The following is a 15964-nucleotide window of genomic DNA, read 5'->3' as shown; positions in this document are numbered from 1 at the left end:
GGAAGTACGTACATCTATACGACTCCAGTTCTAGTCATAAGTAACCGGAGGATAAACACTCCACTAACCACACCCACCAACTACTCCTAGCAATTTCGCGACTTCGCACCCCCTTGTGTTGTGGCGGTGAATAACATCGCGCACGCCTATTACTCCCCGCTCAACGATAAATTACAACTGTCTGCGAAAAGCTATCTACGAAAGCCTTGTCGCAAGAGCATGCAGAGGCCTTAAGTGGGACATCAGTGGGATAAATGAGCTGACTGAACAAGCCAAGCATCAACAGAGGGCATCTGTTGCCCCTTTTCCACCAAAGCAGTTCCAGGGCTGGTTCGGGGCCAGTGCTTAGTTTGGAACCAGGTTTTCTGTTTCCACTGACAAAGAACTGGCTCTGGGGCTAGAAAAACCGGTTCCAGGCTAGCACCAACTCTCTGCTGGGCCAGAGGAAAGAACCGCTTACATCAGCGGGGAGGGGAGGGGGGGGCGCAGTTGTTAAGACCAACAACAATAACAAGACCGCGAAAAATCGCCATTTTTAAGCGACGAGAAGCCGCAGCTATACAAACGCTTAGTCATCCATTATTATTATTGTTGTTGCTGCTGCTTCTTCCGTGTTGTTTTTGCTTCAATATTCACACCAAGGTTTATGCAAACGTAGCGACATAACTGACGTATACAGCAATGTAATGACGTGGCTTCCCTTAGCACCACGAGCGATGGAAAAGCAAACTGATTCTCAGCTGGCTCGCAAGTTGAACAAGTTGTGAACCAGCACCAGCACTGGCCCCGAACCAGCCCTGGAACTGATTTGGTGGAAAAGAGGCATGGGAGAGTCATTCTGGTGGGAACACTAAATTCTACACAAACTGCTTCTAAATTGGAAGGAGTAAAACCCAGCAAGCAGCTTTTCAAAATGGTCAAACTTAGGACTGGATGGTTAAATCACATTTGTGATTTATTAATCACATTTTTTGGCTTCTTAAATTAAGTAGACAAAATCTGAAAGCCATACTTGTGAATTTAGCAGACATAATTGCACAAGCAAATTACCATTTTATGGACACTTACTGCCATTTCATTAGGAACACCATACTAATACTGGGTAAGATCCTGCTTTGCTTTTAGAACAGCCTTGATTCTTTGTAGCATGGACTCCAAAAAGGTGTTAGGAACATTCCGAAGATTCATACCCATGTTGACCTGACTGCATCATACTTGTAAGCTGCATATTCATGCTGCAAATCTCCCATTCCATCACATCTCAAAAGGTGCTCAACTGGATTCAGATGTGCTGACTGGGAAGGCCACTGAAGTACACCGAACTCACTCAGTGCGTTTACATGCACATAGAGAGAATTGAATTTCTGCCGTTGCTCGACTGAAATTGAAGTTCAAAATGCCATGTATACACCTTAATTCGGCTGAAATTGAACCGAACTTGATTTCTCGGAATCGAGCTACACGACCTAGATTATGCGATTTCTACCGAGCTACTTAGTGCATGTATACCCTATCGAGCTAGTAGTCGGGCTACTTACTGCCCCTTCCGGAAGTGACGAGACCACAAGCAGGAAACACAACAGCCTCGGTCAGCATGACAACAGTAGTAGCGAGCAGCAGAAGAGGTCAGGAGGAACAAACGAAGAAGAGAAAATGGCGAGCAGAAACGTGCACTTCTGGAGCAATGAGGAGAAAGAGTTCATGCTCATTCAGCTTAAGGAGTTGAATATATTAAAATTCATGGACGGGAGAAAAACGCGCAATGGAGAACACGGAACTGATAACTTCGTTCACACTCTTGAATAGCTCTTCTTCATAACGACAACCGGAAGTGTACCAACACAATGGGGCGTGTAGCGCCACCTGTGGCTCGGGTGCACAATGCACCTCACACAATAGCTCAATTTCATTGTGTGCATGTACAATTGGATTTCTCTGGCACCCTGCTGGGACCTTCAGCTCGATTACCGACAGCAGCTCGATTTGGATGTGCATGTAAACGTAGTCATTGTCATGTTAAATGGGACCAGTTTGAGAGGAATTGTGTTTTGTGAAATACAACCCCGATTCCAAAAAAGTTGGGACAAAGTACAAATTGTAAATAAAAACGGAATGCAATGATGTAGAAGTTTCAAAATTCCATATTTTATTCAGAATAGAACATAGATGACATATCAAAATGTTTAAACTGAGAAAATGTATCATTTAAAGAGAAAAATTAGGTGATTTTAAATTTCATGACAACAACACATCTCAAAAAAGTTGGGAAAAGGCCATGTTTACCACTGTGAGACATCCCCTTTTCTCTTTACAACGGTCTGTAAACATCTGGGGACTGAGGAGACAAGTTGCTCAAGTTTAGGGATAGGAACGTTAACCCATTCTTGTCTAATGTAGAATCCTAGTTGCTCAACTGTTTTAGGTCTTTTTTGTCGTACCTTCCGTTTTATGATGCGCCAAATGTTTTCTATGGGTGAAAGATCTGGACTGCAGGCTGGCCAGTTCAGTACCCGGACCCTTCTTCTACGCAGTCATGATGCTGTAATTGATGCAGTATGTGGTTTGGCATTGTCATGTTGGAAAATGCAAGGTCTTCCCTGAAAGAGACGTCGTCTGGATGGGAGCATATGTTGCTCTAGAACCTGGATATACCTTTCAGCATTGATGGTGTCTTTCCAGATGTGTAAGCTGCCCATGCCACACGCACTAATGCAACCCCATACCATCAGAGATGCAGGCTTCTGAACTGAGCACTGATAACAACTTGGGTCATCCTTCTCCTCTTTAGTCCGAATGACACGGCGTCCCTGATTTCCATAAAGAACTTCAAATTTTGATTCGTCTGACCACAGAACAGTTTTCCACTTTGCCACAGTCCATTTTAAATGAGCCTTGGCCCAGAGAAGACGTTTGCGCTTCTGGATCATGTTTAGATACGGCTTCTTCTTTGAACTATAGAGTTTTAGCTGGCAACGGCGGATGGCACGGTGAATTGTGTTCACAGATAATGTTCTCTGGAAATATTCCTGAGCCCATTTTGTGATTTCCAAGACAGAAGCATGCCTGTATGTGATGCAGTGCCATCTAAGGGCCCGAAGATCACGGGCACCCAGTATGGTTTTCCGGCCTTGACCCTTACGCACAGAGATTCTTCCAGATTCTCTGAATCTTTTGATGATATTGTGCACTGTAGATGACATGTTCAAACTCTTTGCAATTTTACACTGTCGAACTCCTTTCTGATATTGCTCCACTATTTGTCAGCGCAGAATTAGGGGGATTGGTGATCCTCTTCCCATCTTTACTTCTGAGAGCCGCTGCCACTCCATGATGCTCTTTTTATACCCAGTCATGTTAATGACCTATTGCCAGTTGACCTAATGAGTTACAATTTGGTCCTCCAGCTGTTCCTTTTTTGTACCTTTAACTTTTCCAGCCTCTTATTGCCCCTGTCCCAACTTTTTTGAGATGTGTTGCTGTCATGAAATTTCAAATGAGCCAATATTTGGCATGAAATTTCAAAATGTCTCACTTTCGACATTTGATATGTTGTCTATGTTCTATTGTGAATACAATATCAGTTTTTGAGATTTGTAAATTATTGCATTCCGTTTTTATTTACAATTTTTACCTTGTCCCAACTTTTTTGGAATCGGGGTTGTAGCATATCAGCAACAATACTCATAGTCTACAACATTCAAGAAGGCATGACTAGTATTAAATGGGTTTAATGTGTGCCAAGGGAGAAAAAAATCCATTTAAAAGAATACATTTATTAAAAAAAAAAAAAAAAAAAAAAAGACACACACACACATTCCCCACACCATTACACCACCTCCACCAGCCTAAACTCTTAAGACAAGGCAGGTTGGGTCCAAGATTAATGCTGCAGGGCTCAATATTAACTTTTTAATTCACTTGGCCAACCAGACAAACAGCAAGATTTTTCACTTGTCCTGACCATAACCTTGTTATTACTGAGTATTTACTAGTTCAGTGAAAGTGGTTAAAGTTTATCAAAAACGTTTTTTTTTTCCAATAAAACTCAAACTTTAACTGTAACAATAAACAAAATGCCCCATTATGGTTGTGTGTTGTTATAACCCATTAACTGATCTGCAGTTTTAAGAGTTAGATTCACCCAAACTCAAAGCTTCTGGAGGAAAGAAAAAAAAAAAAAAAAAAAAAAAAAACTTAAAATGATTAATCCAGTAAAACTTGAAGTATAAATTAATTTAAATACCGATTAGAAAACCCTGTGGTCACCGGGTGAAAGACTTTGAGACACTTTGAAAGGAACTCACATTTCCTTTGCTTTTCCTATGACTGTTTGGTTTCTGTTCATCCCTTTATCTTCTTGGGATTGTCATCTTTTACGCTTTCTTTCGACAAAATAAAACCAAAAGAAAACATGTTGGACACGAGAAGAGTGACAATCATGTTGTGAATGAAAACAAACTGTAAGCGACTTTGGCACAGTCATAAAATTCCCGCGAAATATTTTAAGACGTTTGTGATTGTTAATGTGAACCATACAAAAGAAAAATACAATGACTGTCCGAATGAAATGAAGGTTCACCACAGATATTTATTTTATTGAAGTATTTGATCACCATTTCTCAGATTTTGATGAATTCAAAGTCTAATAATCTACAGGGTGTCTCAAAAAAATGTACTCACACTTTGAATGACGAGAAAACCTTTATTTATGAACATAGAGTGAAATGGAATAGCTTCGAATACAGAAGACAAATGTAATTGAAGAATCATGTTCGCAAATGTTCAAATTGATGACCATTATTGTCCAGACAACGCTGATAACGCGCACCAAGGGATTCGCAAACGTCACGAAACAGGTCATTAGGAATATCGCGACATTGTCTTTCAATTTCCAATTTCAATGCATCAATTGTTCTTGGTTTGGTGCGATAATTTCCTGCCATGCTGTGATTAATTAATTACACCTGCAACACAAAAAAGGCAGCATGTTAGGGACAGTTAAAGTGAGAGTACATTTTTTTGAGACACCCTGTATAATTAGATACTGCAACGTGGTTATTTTTACACATGCGCCTGCTGCACTTGGCTTCCCCAGAATTTCATAATTAATAACATGGCCAGATCACTGAGGGGATTGAACTAGTTTTGTTGGAACTTTATTGATGTAGCTCCTGAATAATTACAATAAAAATGGTGATTTTCAACAAACATTCAACTTGTCCCTTCAGACAAGTAGATGCGGATTTGACTTGTCCGGCCCAAACATTTGGTTGTCCCGGACAGTCAGACTACCAGTAATGTCGAGCCCTGCACTGTTTACCAACATAATGACCCTACCATCTGCATGCAGCAGCAGAAATCACAAATTAATTAGACCAAGTTTTTCCATCCATTTTCAGCTGTCAGGTTTCAGAGAGCCTGTGTCCAGTGCAGCCTCAGATTCCTGTTCTTGTTGGACAGGATTGGAACGTGATGTGGGCTTCTGCCACTGAACATAAAGGCAGATGGGTTACAATGTGTTGCGCTTTTCTGCTCACCACAGTTGTAAAGAGTTGTTCTTTTGAGTTATTATAGCCTTCCTGGCAGCTCAAACTAGTCTGGCCATTCTCCTCCGATCTGGGTCAATCCATGTGATATCACCAAAGGCCTCCAGACTGACTGTGTCAGCTTGCTTCATACTTCCAAAGATTAATGCCATTTGTCCCAATAAACAGTATGCAAAATTTCAACCTTATGTATTTGTTAGTTGAGATATAAGGACATGAATAAAGGGGCGTGGCTTGAATATTACTGTTTATATATTTAAAAAACACACACAAGTGCTTTCGAAAAAACTCTGAAGTTCCATAAACCATAACTTTTGAATTATTTAAGCTAGATGCATGAAGTTTTCAGGAACTGTTCTTAAATACAAGATATCTTTAAATACTGCAAATGAAGACTCACAATTGCACAGTTACACAGTTAATTTCTTTTACAGATTTCTTCATTTGTGCTTTGGAACATTTTTGGCTGTCTGTTTCTCCACATTTAAACAGAAAGAGCTTTCACCTTCTGGTGTTTATTTCTCATATTGTAGCACTGTTTTGTTCAGGAAGTTTTTTGTTTAAAAAGAGATCAAACTGAGTTATGAGCCATTTAAAAAAATAATCATCATAATTTTGCAGCCATAATTCAAAAACACATATTGCTCGTGTATGGCAGTGACCATAAAATGAATTATACCACCGGAAAGAGCAGGTCTTAATGAGCATATGCACAAAATATGAAGTTGGTGTCTTCAACCAAACTATATATGTATACTGTTCCTACTTTTGCCGCTTTTCCACTACCAACGCGGCTGAGTTGGGCTGAGCCGTGCTGAGTTGGGCTGAGCCGTGCTGAGTTGGGCTGAGTGGGGCTATTGGAGTTGCATTTCGACTACAACCGTGCTGGCTGGAAGTGGGTGGACACATTGGGTGGAGTTAGCGAAAGTGGGTGGACGTCACGTGATGTCGTTAGGCGGCGCAAACAGTGACATCAGTGATCTTTTAAGCGGTAGTCTCACGACCCAGATAGTAAACAATAAACATGGAGGACATGGAGTCGTTAGTGTTGCTGGTCTTGGTGCTGTGGCTTGTTGTCACCGACAACGCCAACAGATACTGGCAAGAGCGTATAGATGAGGTGAGGCGCATAAGGCTTCAGAAATTCTCGTCATAAGTAATTCTTCTTCCGGGTTTACGGTGTTGACAGATCCCAGCATGCTCGCGGGGCGTGTGTGGGCATGTGAGGACACGCCTCCTCACCAATCAGTGCACAGGGGAGTGTCTCCTCACGCCCCTAGCCCCACTCGGCTCGGTTTGGCTCGCTTCAGCTCCACTCAAACCGTGCGAGTTTTGGGTGCTGAGTAAGGCTGAAGCGAGCTGAGTCGTGCTGCTCTGAGGTAGTCGAAACGCGAGCCGTGTCGGGCTGAAGTGAGCTGAAAAAGGGTATTGGAAAAGGGCCATTATTCAGGTGACATTGGGCATACCTAAAAACCTGTATTCTCTCTCTCTCTCCCCCCTAAATCTGTCCCTCTGAGTTACATGTCGGCCCTGGGATCGAGATGCTGACCTCTTCTGCTCCTTGGACCTACCTGATCCATCCTGGTGCCCTGTGTCTGGTTGGAGTCTCATCGCATCGCTCCTGTGGAGGACGACCCCATGTGGACAGTTGGGGGGAGGACACTCTGGACTCTTGCAGTTGACTTACTGACTTTAGGGCAGCAGTTGTCGTGAACGGTTTTGCGCTCAGGTTTCCGTCGGTGGGGGGGTTTATAGCATCAACGAAGCTGACTTTATGTTAGGACTGTTAATGTTATAGTCATGCTGTCTGTTGTTGGCCAAATGAGGATGGGTTCCCTTTTGAGTCTGGTTCCTCTCGAGGTTTCTTCCTCATGTCGTCTGAGGGAGTTTTTCCTTGCCACCATCGCCACAGGCTTCATCATTGGGGATAGACTAGGGATAAAATTAGCTCATATTTTGAGTCGTTCAAATTCTGTAAAGCTGCTTTGCGACAATGTTTATTGTTAAAAGCGCTATACAAATAAGCTTGACTTACTAAGGGATCAAATATGCCTTGTTTTACTACAGACAAAAATGTAAAACAGGAGGTACACTTCTTATAATATAGTCAAACACTGCATCAAGCATCTGGCTTAAATAGTTCAAAAAAAAGTTATGGCTGGGGGCGTCATGGCTCAGGTGGATAAGGCGCCATACCATAAATCCAGGGACCCGGGTTCGATTCCGACCCAAGGTCATTTCCCGATCCCTCCCCATCTCTCTCTCCCACTCATTTCCTGTCTCTACACTGTCCTATCCAATAAAAGTGAAAAAAGCCCAAAAAAATCTTTAAAAAAAAAAAAAAGTTATGGCTTATGGAGCATCAGAGTTTTTTCTCGAGCAGTCGTTTATGGTAAAACTCAAGCCACATGGCCTTATTCATGCCCCTATATCTCAAAACCTAACAAAAGATTTAAGGTTGAAATTTCACACTGTTGATTAGGACTACGGACATCCATCCATTATCTGTAACCGCTTAGGCCAAAAAAAAAAAAAAAAAATTACCTTTGTTTCGGGTTTCCCGACCGACCCATTGAAATGGAGCCGACTGTGCATGTCTAAACGCCAAAATATGAAAAAAAAAAAAAATTCTGTTTCGGGTTTCCCGACCGACCCTGAAATTAGCTGGCAAATCTAACTATTTTATCAGATTTTCTAAAACATACACGTTGACAAAAACGAAATGCTTATCAAACATTTCACCAAAGTTAGACTGGAATATCGCCGGCGCCATATTGAGGCTGCTCCAGCGCACCAACCAATCAGCGTCCACGTTACATACGGGACGGGAAGTTGCTGTTGCTAGCGCGAGAAGATGGACGCCATGATGGATGCCGAGAATGTTGTCAATATTTTACAAGATTCTTGCAAACACGGAGGAGGATTGAATATATTTCATGTTTTGTATACCCATAAAAACATTTGAAGATATTGAATCTGACTTTGCATGTTTGTCAACAACAAATCTAGAGATATCGATGTTAGAATCAGCTAAAGGGCCATGGACAACTTTGGATAACAATGACCAAATGTACAGACAGCCACTCAAAAATGTGTTCGGTGTGTTCAACAATCTAAAAGTTTTGAAGTTGAAATGTATACAAAATGATTCTGAAGCAGCTGCTGAACCCCCAAACAAGATAGCACGAAACAATGCATGTGATATCATGATGAAAGCTATATCCCATCGTGCCAATTATTCTCTGCCCAGCAAAAAAGTTGCTAGGTAAGGTGGTCTATTGATGCCAACATATATTATTTTTGGACAGAAAAAAATCTGCAATTTATCAGAGTTAATTCAGGACTGTGACAGCATGAAAACTCAGTTAAATCTTTTCATGACATGGTTCATTGCTTGTTTAGATATCCTGAACCTCCAAGGCTTTAAAAAAAAAAAAAAAAGTTTTTAGCACTGGTACCTGTGATATTAAAGTAGAATGTCACGGAATACAAGTTTGTGTATTTAAAACAATTTTTACTAATATTTACAAATATGGGTTAAAAAAAAAAAAAAAATTCTAAAACCCGATCTCCAAAAAAAAAAAATCCCTACCTACCGAGCCAAACTCAAAACAGCATGAAACCCTAAACAAAGTATTAATTTTTTTTTGGCCTTATCCTGTACAGGGTCGTAGGCAAGCTGGAGCCTATCCCAGCTGACTACGGGCGAAAGGCGGGGTACACCCTGGACAAGTCGCCAGGTCATCACAGGGCTGACACATAGACACAGACAACCAGCCACACTCACATTCACACCTACGGTCAATTTAGAGTCACCAGTTAACCTAACCTGCATGTCTTTGGACTGTGGGGGAAACCGGAGCACCCGGAGGAAACAGTGGTGTAGTGGTTAGCACTGTCGCCTCACGGCAAGAAGGTCCTGGGTTCGAGCCCAGTCACTGACGAGGGCCTTTGTGTGTGGAGTTTGCATGCTCTCCCTGTATCCGTGTGGACTGATGACATTAATCTTTGAAAGTATGACGCAAATCTGGAATGGTCAAGTGAGAACATTTTCTGAAATCTGGCAATTTGAAGTACATTCACCCATCTCTCTTAATAACAAGGTTTTTCCAGGATGTCTTGTATTTTGTTTTTCACACCATTCTTTGTCAACTCTACAGATTGTTGTGCATGAAAATCCAAGGAGATTAGCAGTTTCTGAAATACTCAGTCGTCCATCTGGAACAACCAACCACAGTGAAGGTCACTGAGCTCTCATGTTCTTCTTCCCCATTCTGAGGCTCATGCCCTGTTTCTGCACGATTTTACAGACTGTACTGCTGCCAAAAGCTTGGCTAATTGCACGGCGGAGCAGGTGCACAGTTTTTATTTCCCCTAATAAAATGATGTGGGGTTTTTTTGGTTCAATTGTATTTTTATTTAACCTTCAGAGAGTTACTTAACCAGTGTAATGAAGGCTTATTTTCATTCAAAGATGTCTACATGAATACAGGATCAGGTTCTATTTTATGTCCCATTTTATTTTCTATTTATATAAATAATTTAGGTATGGATCTGAAACAAACAAAAGGTTCATCTTTTGCAGATGATACTAATTTTGTACACCTCTGCAACATCATTGAAGGAAGCAAATTCATTATTTAGGCTACAGTCTGCTTTTAGTCAGGTATAAAAATCTTTGGTAGGATTAAAGTTGGTTTTAAATGTTAAAAAAAAATGGTTTTTACACGTTCTCTTATAGATTTCACTATTTTAACACAAGATGGTACTCCAATAGAGAGAGTAACTTCCTACAAATACCTTGGTATTTGGTTGGATGATAAATTGTCTTTTGGGGTCCATATCGAGAGTCTTTAAAAAAAAAAAAAGAAAAAAACCTCAGACCCAAGTTAGGTTTTTTTTTTTCTTTAGATTTAAGTGCTTTCAATTTTCAGCAAGGAAAAGGCTGGAGCAGAGCACATTCTTATCAGTGTTGGATTACGGTGACCTAATTTATATGCACTCTTAATTCTTTATTTAAAAAAAAAAAAAATAGATGCACTATACCATTCAGCCTTGCGTTTCATTACAGGTGCAGTAAGAAGAAAAGAAAGAAAGCACGACTTTATTCATCACACACTTGTGAAATTCCTCTCTGCATTTAACCCATCTGAAGCAGTGAACACACACACATACTCAGAGCAGAGGGCAGCCATGCTAACAGCACCCAGGAAGCAGTTGAGAGTTAGGTGCCTCGCTCAAGGGCACCTCAGCCCAAGGCTGTCCCATATTAACCTAACCGCATGTCTTTGGACTGTGGAGGAAACCGGAGCACCCAGAGGAAACCCACGCAGACACAGGGAGAACATGCAAACTCCACACAGAAAAGCCCTCGCCGACCGCTAGGCTTGAACCCAGAACCTTTTTGCTGTGAGGCGACAGTGCTAACCACTACACCGCCAGAGTAGCTAGGACTCAACACTGCATTCTGTATGAAACTGTACAATGGTCCTCCCTCTCTCTCAGAAGGAAATTCCATTTATTGACTTTCATTGTTAAAGCATTAATGGGTAAATTACCCTTCTATATTTCAAACCTGCTTACTTACCATAATAGTGTTTATAAGACAAAGTCATCAGAAAAAATACTACTAATTATTCCATCAGCAAGAACAGAACTTGGTAAAACAGCTCTCTCATCATATGCACCAAATGTCTGGAATGAACTCAAACACTTTAAATCTCGAATCCCTTCCATCTTTCAATACTTTTAAAAAGCTTTTAATGTCAGCTCTGACTGAACAGTGTAACTGTTTTTAACTAGGTGCCCTTTAAGTTGCATGTCTGTATTAGCTTACAGTGGTGCTTGAAAGTTTGTGAACCCTTTAAGATTTTCTATATTTCGGCATAAATATGACCTAAAACATCATCAGATTTTCACACAAGTCCTAAAAATAGATAAAGAGAACTCAGTTAAACAAATGAGACAAAAATATTATACTTGGTCATTTATTTATTGAGAAAAATGATCCAATATTACATATCTGTGAGTGGCAAAAGTATGTGAACCTCTAGGATTAGCAGTTAATTTGAAGGTGAAATTAGAGTCAGGTGTTTTCAATCAGTGGGATGACAATCAGGTGTGAGTGGGCACCCTGTTTTATTTAAAGAACAGGGATCTATCAAAGTCTGATCTTCACAACACACATTTGTGGAAGTGGATCATGGCACGAACAAAGGAGATTTCTCAGGACCTTAGAAAAAGTGTTGTTGATGTTCATCAGGCTGGAAAAGGTTACAAAGCCATCTCTAAAGAGTTTGGACTCCACCAATCCACAGTCAGACAGATTGTGTACAAATGGAGGAAATTCAAGACCATTGTTACTCTCCCCAGGACTGGTCAACCAACAAAGATCACTCCAAGAGCAAGGCGTGTAATAGTCGGCCAGGTCATAAAGGACCCCAGGGTAACTTCTAAGCAACTGAAGGCCTCTCTCACATTGGTTAATGTTAATGTTCATGAGTCCAGCATCAGGATAAGACCGAACAACAATGGTGTGCATGGCAGGGTTGCAAGGAGAAAGCCACTGCTCTCCAAAAAGAACATTGCTGCTCGTCTGCAGTTTGCTAAAGATCACATGGACAAGCCAGAAGGCTATTGGAAAAATATTTTGTGGATGGATGAGACCAAAATAGAACTTTTTGGTCTAAATGAGAAGCATCATGTTTGGAGAAAAGAAAACACTGCATTCCAGCATAAGAACCTTATCCCATCTGTGAAACATGGTGGTGGTAGTATTGTGGTTTGGGCCTATTTTGCTGCATCTGGGCCAGGACAGCTTGCCATCATTGATGGAACAATGAATTCTGAATTATACCAGCAAATTCTAAAAGAAAATGTCAGGACATCTGGCCATGAACTGAATCTCAAGAGAAGGTGGGTCATGCAGCAAGACAACGACCCTAAGCACACAAGTCATTCTACCAAAGAATGGTTAAAGAAGAATAAAGTTAATGTTTTGGAATGGCCAAGTCAAAGTCCTGACCTTAATCCAATCGAAATGTTGTGGAAGGACCTGAAGTGAGCAGTTCATGTGAGGAAACCCACCAACATCCCAGAGTTGAAGCTGTTCTGTACGGAGGAATGGGCTAAAATTCCTCCAAGCCGGTGTGCAGGACTGATCAACAGTTACTGGAAACGTTTAGTTGCAGTTATTGCTGCACAAGGGGATCACAACAGATGCTGAAAGCAAAGGTTCACATACTTTTGCCACTCACAGATATGTAATATTGGATCATTTTCCTCAGTAAATAAATGACCAAGTATAATATTTTTGTCTCATTTGTTTAACTGGGTTCTCTCTATCTACTTTTAGGACTTGTGTGAAAATCTGATCATGTTTTAGATCATATTTATGCAGTAACATAAATTCTAAAGGGTTCACAAACTTTCAAGCACCACTGTAGGAATAAAAAGCTAGCTAAGGTAAAACGCTAAAAAGAGATATGAAATTAACTAAGTTATAAAAAGTAGTAAATCAGATACTGTATACAGTATTTACAAGCCAACCGTTTTGGGGCTGCAGTCCAAACAGAGGCCTGGTAGACTAGTAGTGCACTATATACGGTGTAGAATTCGTTACTTTATTTTCTAAATAGGGCGCCTATATAGGGACTAGACAGGCATTTAGAATCAAACCTACACTAGGTTTTTGCTAGCCCATGGAGGCGGGACCTGCAAGAAAATATGGGTTAAATTCTGCAAAAACACAGCATGACTTACCTTTCCGTTTGCATCAAAAGTGTCTCCAGTGCTGCTGTTCGCTGCTGAGGGTGAAGATGTAAGGACTCCTTGGTCCCAGTCAGGAAATGGATTAAGAAATGAACGCTCTTCCATCTCTGACTCGGACGAGGTTACTAGCTTTAATCTCTTCGACATACTGTCTCCCATTGCTACGGCGGCTCAGCAAGGCCAAATCTGTCGCGTGCAGATAAACGCCTGAAACGCGTTTTGTTTTCCCGAAGGGGGGAAATGACTTGGTGTAGATGTTCCTGCTGGGTGCAAATCCGCAGTGGTCAATGTCAAGAGTCAGTGCAAAGGATAGATATAGAGGATCTCTGTCAGATTACAGTGAAAAAAAGAAAGTGAACAGGCCACGACCTGCCTGCAACTTCTGTTACAGGATGAAGAGCTGCTACTCCCATTCAGACACTGCGCCCCATTCATTCATGAGGTTCTGCTGAATTCATTTTATTCAAGCCTGACCATGCTTAATAATCCAATTTAAATTAGTCCTAATTTCAGCAGCATGCAAGATGACAGCCTGGAACTGGTGTACAGGTGCAGATAAAAATCTTATTAATAATAAATCAATAAAGCTTAGTCTGTACGAGTATGTGTCTTTCATTTCCTACTGTAATAAAAAAAAAGTTTCCTCCAAAGAGAACAGCTTATTAAGATTGATAAATCAAACCGAAAAGTCATATGTGTCTCACCAGTTTAGAGAAAAGTGCCATATTTCCTGTTCACCATGGCATCCTCAGTGTCTGTGACGACCGCAGAGACGCTCCGTTTCTTTATTATAAGGGTTTGGGAGTTTATTCTAAGAGAGAGAGAGAGAGAGAGAGATCCATCCACCATCCATCCACCATCATCTGCACAGATCAGTTTAAAAACCCCGTGGAATATAATATGATACATCCTCCATCTCAGAGTCCATCAAATGTCCTCTCTGTCATTTCCGGACTTGGACTTTTCTCTTCACACAGGGTGATGAGGCTGCGGCGGCGGCACGCGCACACCGTCACCGGCGGCGAGCACAGATCTCTATCATGAAACTCACAGTCTCAGAGGAAACAGATGGCGAGCCCGGTTTGCTTCAGGATCCGGAATGTACAGCAAACAAATCCATAACACACACACACACACCCTCTCTCTCTCTCTCTCTCTCTGTGCCTAAGTGTCCCAGTGTCTCTCTTTCCTTCCTCATTGACAATGCATTTGATTTCTTTTAGGCAACACCACTATCATGCCCCAAAGGTGACTGCATAGGTTTTAAATCTCATCTCATCTCATTATCTCTAGCCGCTTTATCCTGTTCTACAGGGTCGCAGGCAAGCTGGAGCCTATCCCAGCTGACTACGGGCGAAAGGCGGGGTACACCCTGGACAAGTCGCCAGGTCATCACAGGGCTGACACATAGACACAGACAACCATTCACACTCACATTCACACCTACGGTCAATTTAGAGTCACCAGTTAACCTAACCTGCATGTCTTTGGACTGTGGGGGAAACCGGAGTACCCGGAGGAAACCCACGCGGACAGGGGGAGAACATGCAAACTCCGCACAGAAAGGCCCTCGTCAGCCACAGGACTCGAACCCGGACCTTCTTGCTGTGAGGCAACAGCGCTAACCACTACATCACCGTGCCACCCAGTTTTAAATCTCATTTCATCTCTCATTATCTCTAGCCGCTTTATCCTGTTCTACAGGGTCGCAGGCAAGCTGGAGCCTATCCCAGCTGACTACGGGCAAAAGGCGGGGTACACCCTGGACAAATAGCCAGGTCATCACAGGGCTGACACATAGACACAGACAACCATTCACACTCACATTCACACCTACGGTCAATTTAGAGTAACCAGTTAACCTAACCTGCATGTCTTTGGACTGTGGGGGAAACCGGAGCACCCGGAGGAAACACATGCGGACACGGGGAGAACATGAAAACTCCGCACAGAAAGGCCCTCGCCGGCCACGGGGCTCGAACCCGGACCTTCTTGCTGTGAGGTGACAGCATTTTGAAACAAAAAATAATTACCATTGCTAGTTTTAGGTAGCTTAGAAACTGGCTCTTCCATTATTGCTGTTTCTTCCAAGTTTTCTTGATGTTGTGTTCTAGAAACAGCACACTAAAACTTAGCTTCGAAGCCACAAAATGCAACTTTGATGGAAAAAAAATATAATAAATTGCTTACCTCTCTTCATGTCAAAAGAAGGAGGAAAGTTTCGCTTGTTTTGACAAGGCGAATTATTAACACAAGAGGAAATACTCGTCATTCACAACTAAAAAGACTGCAGCTACACTGGCAACTTGACCATGCTTTCTTGTGCAATCGTGCTGTATCAGTCCTGCGTGCCTTGGCTCGTGCACCTGAAGGCGCACCTCGGGCTGCGCGCGCACCTAACAAGCTCTGGCACACGCGCCATTAACAAAGAACACCTGTCTTTAATTAATGATCTATGTTTGGGCTATTTAAGGACTGCGCCCATGCAAGGACGATGTAAAGTATTACACCACGTCTAGTGTGCCTTACTGAGCCTTGTTTCCTGGCCCTGTTCTTGTTGACCTCCTGGTTTTTCGACTCCTGTTTCTCGTCCCTTGATCTTGTATAGTTTTGTCTCTGATATTCTGTCCACGCCTTGATTGACCTCC

General features: G+C 41.9%; 1 protein-coding gene across 2 annotated transcripts in view; it reads right to left on the bottom strand.

Annotated features, from left to right (window-relative positions):
• lancl2 (LanC lantibiotic synthetase component C-like 2 (bacterial)) overlaps positions 1 to 15633 on the bottom strand; it is a 90160-nt gene extending 74527 nt beyond the window's left edge. The window contains exons 1-2 of one of the 2 annotated variants that reach the window (XM_060922462.1): positions 15507 to 15633; positions 15350 to 15426 (exon numbers count right to left, since the gene is read on the bottom strand). In XM_060922462.1, coding sequence (XP_060778445.1) covers positions 15350 to 15352 — 3 coding nt within the window. In that variant the 5' untranslated portion in view covers positions 15353 to 15426; positions 15507 to 15633. Of the gene's footprint in view, positions 1 to 13307; positions 13989 to 15349; positions 15427 to 15506 lie in introns of those variants that run through there. The other variant, XM_060922461.1, reaches the window with a different exon arrangement.
• Between the last annotated feature and the right edge of the window lie 331 nt (positions 15634 to 15964).

Source organism: Neoarius graeffei, chromosome 5, assembly GCF_027579695.1.
Source record: "Neoarius graeffei isolate fNeoGra1 chromosome 5, fNeoGra1.pri, whole genome shotgun sequence".
In the NCBI taxonomy this organism is placed as follows: domain Eukaryota; kingdom Metazoa; phylum Chordata; class Actinopteri; order Siluriformes; family Ariidae; genus Neoarius; species Neoarius graeffei.
This window is presented reverse-complemented; position numbering and strand designations above follow the sequence as displayed.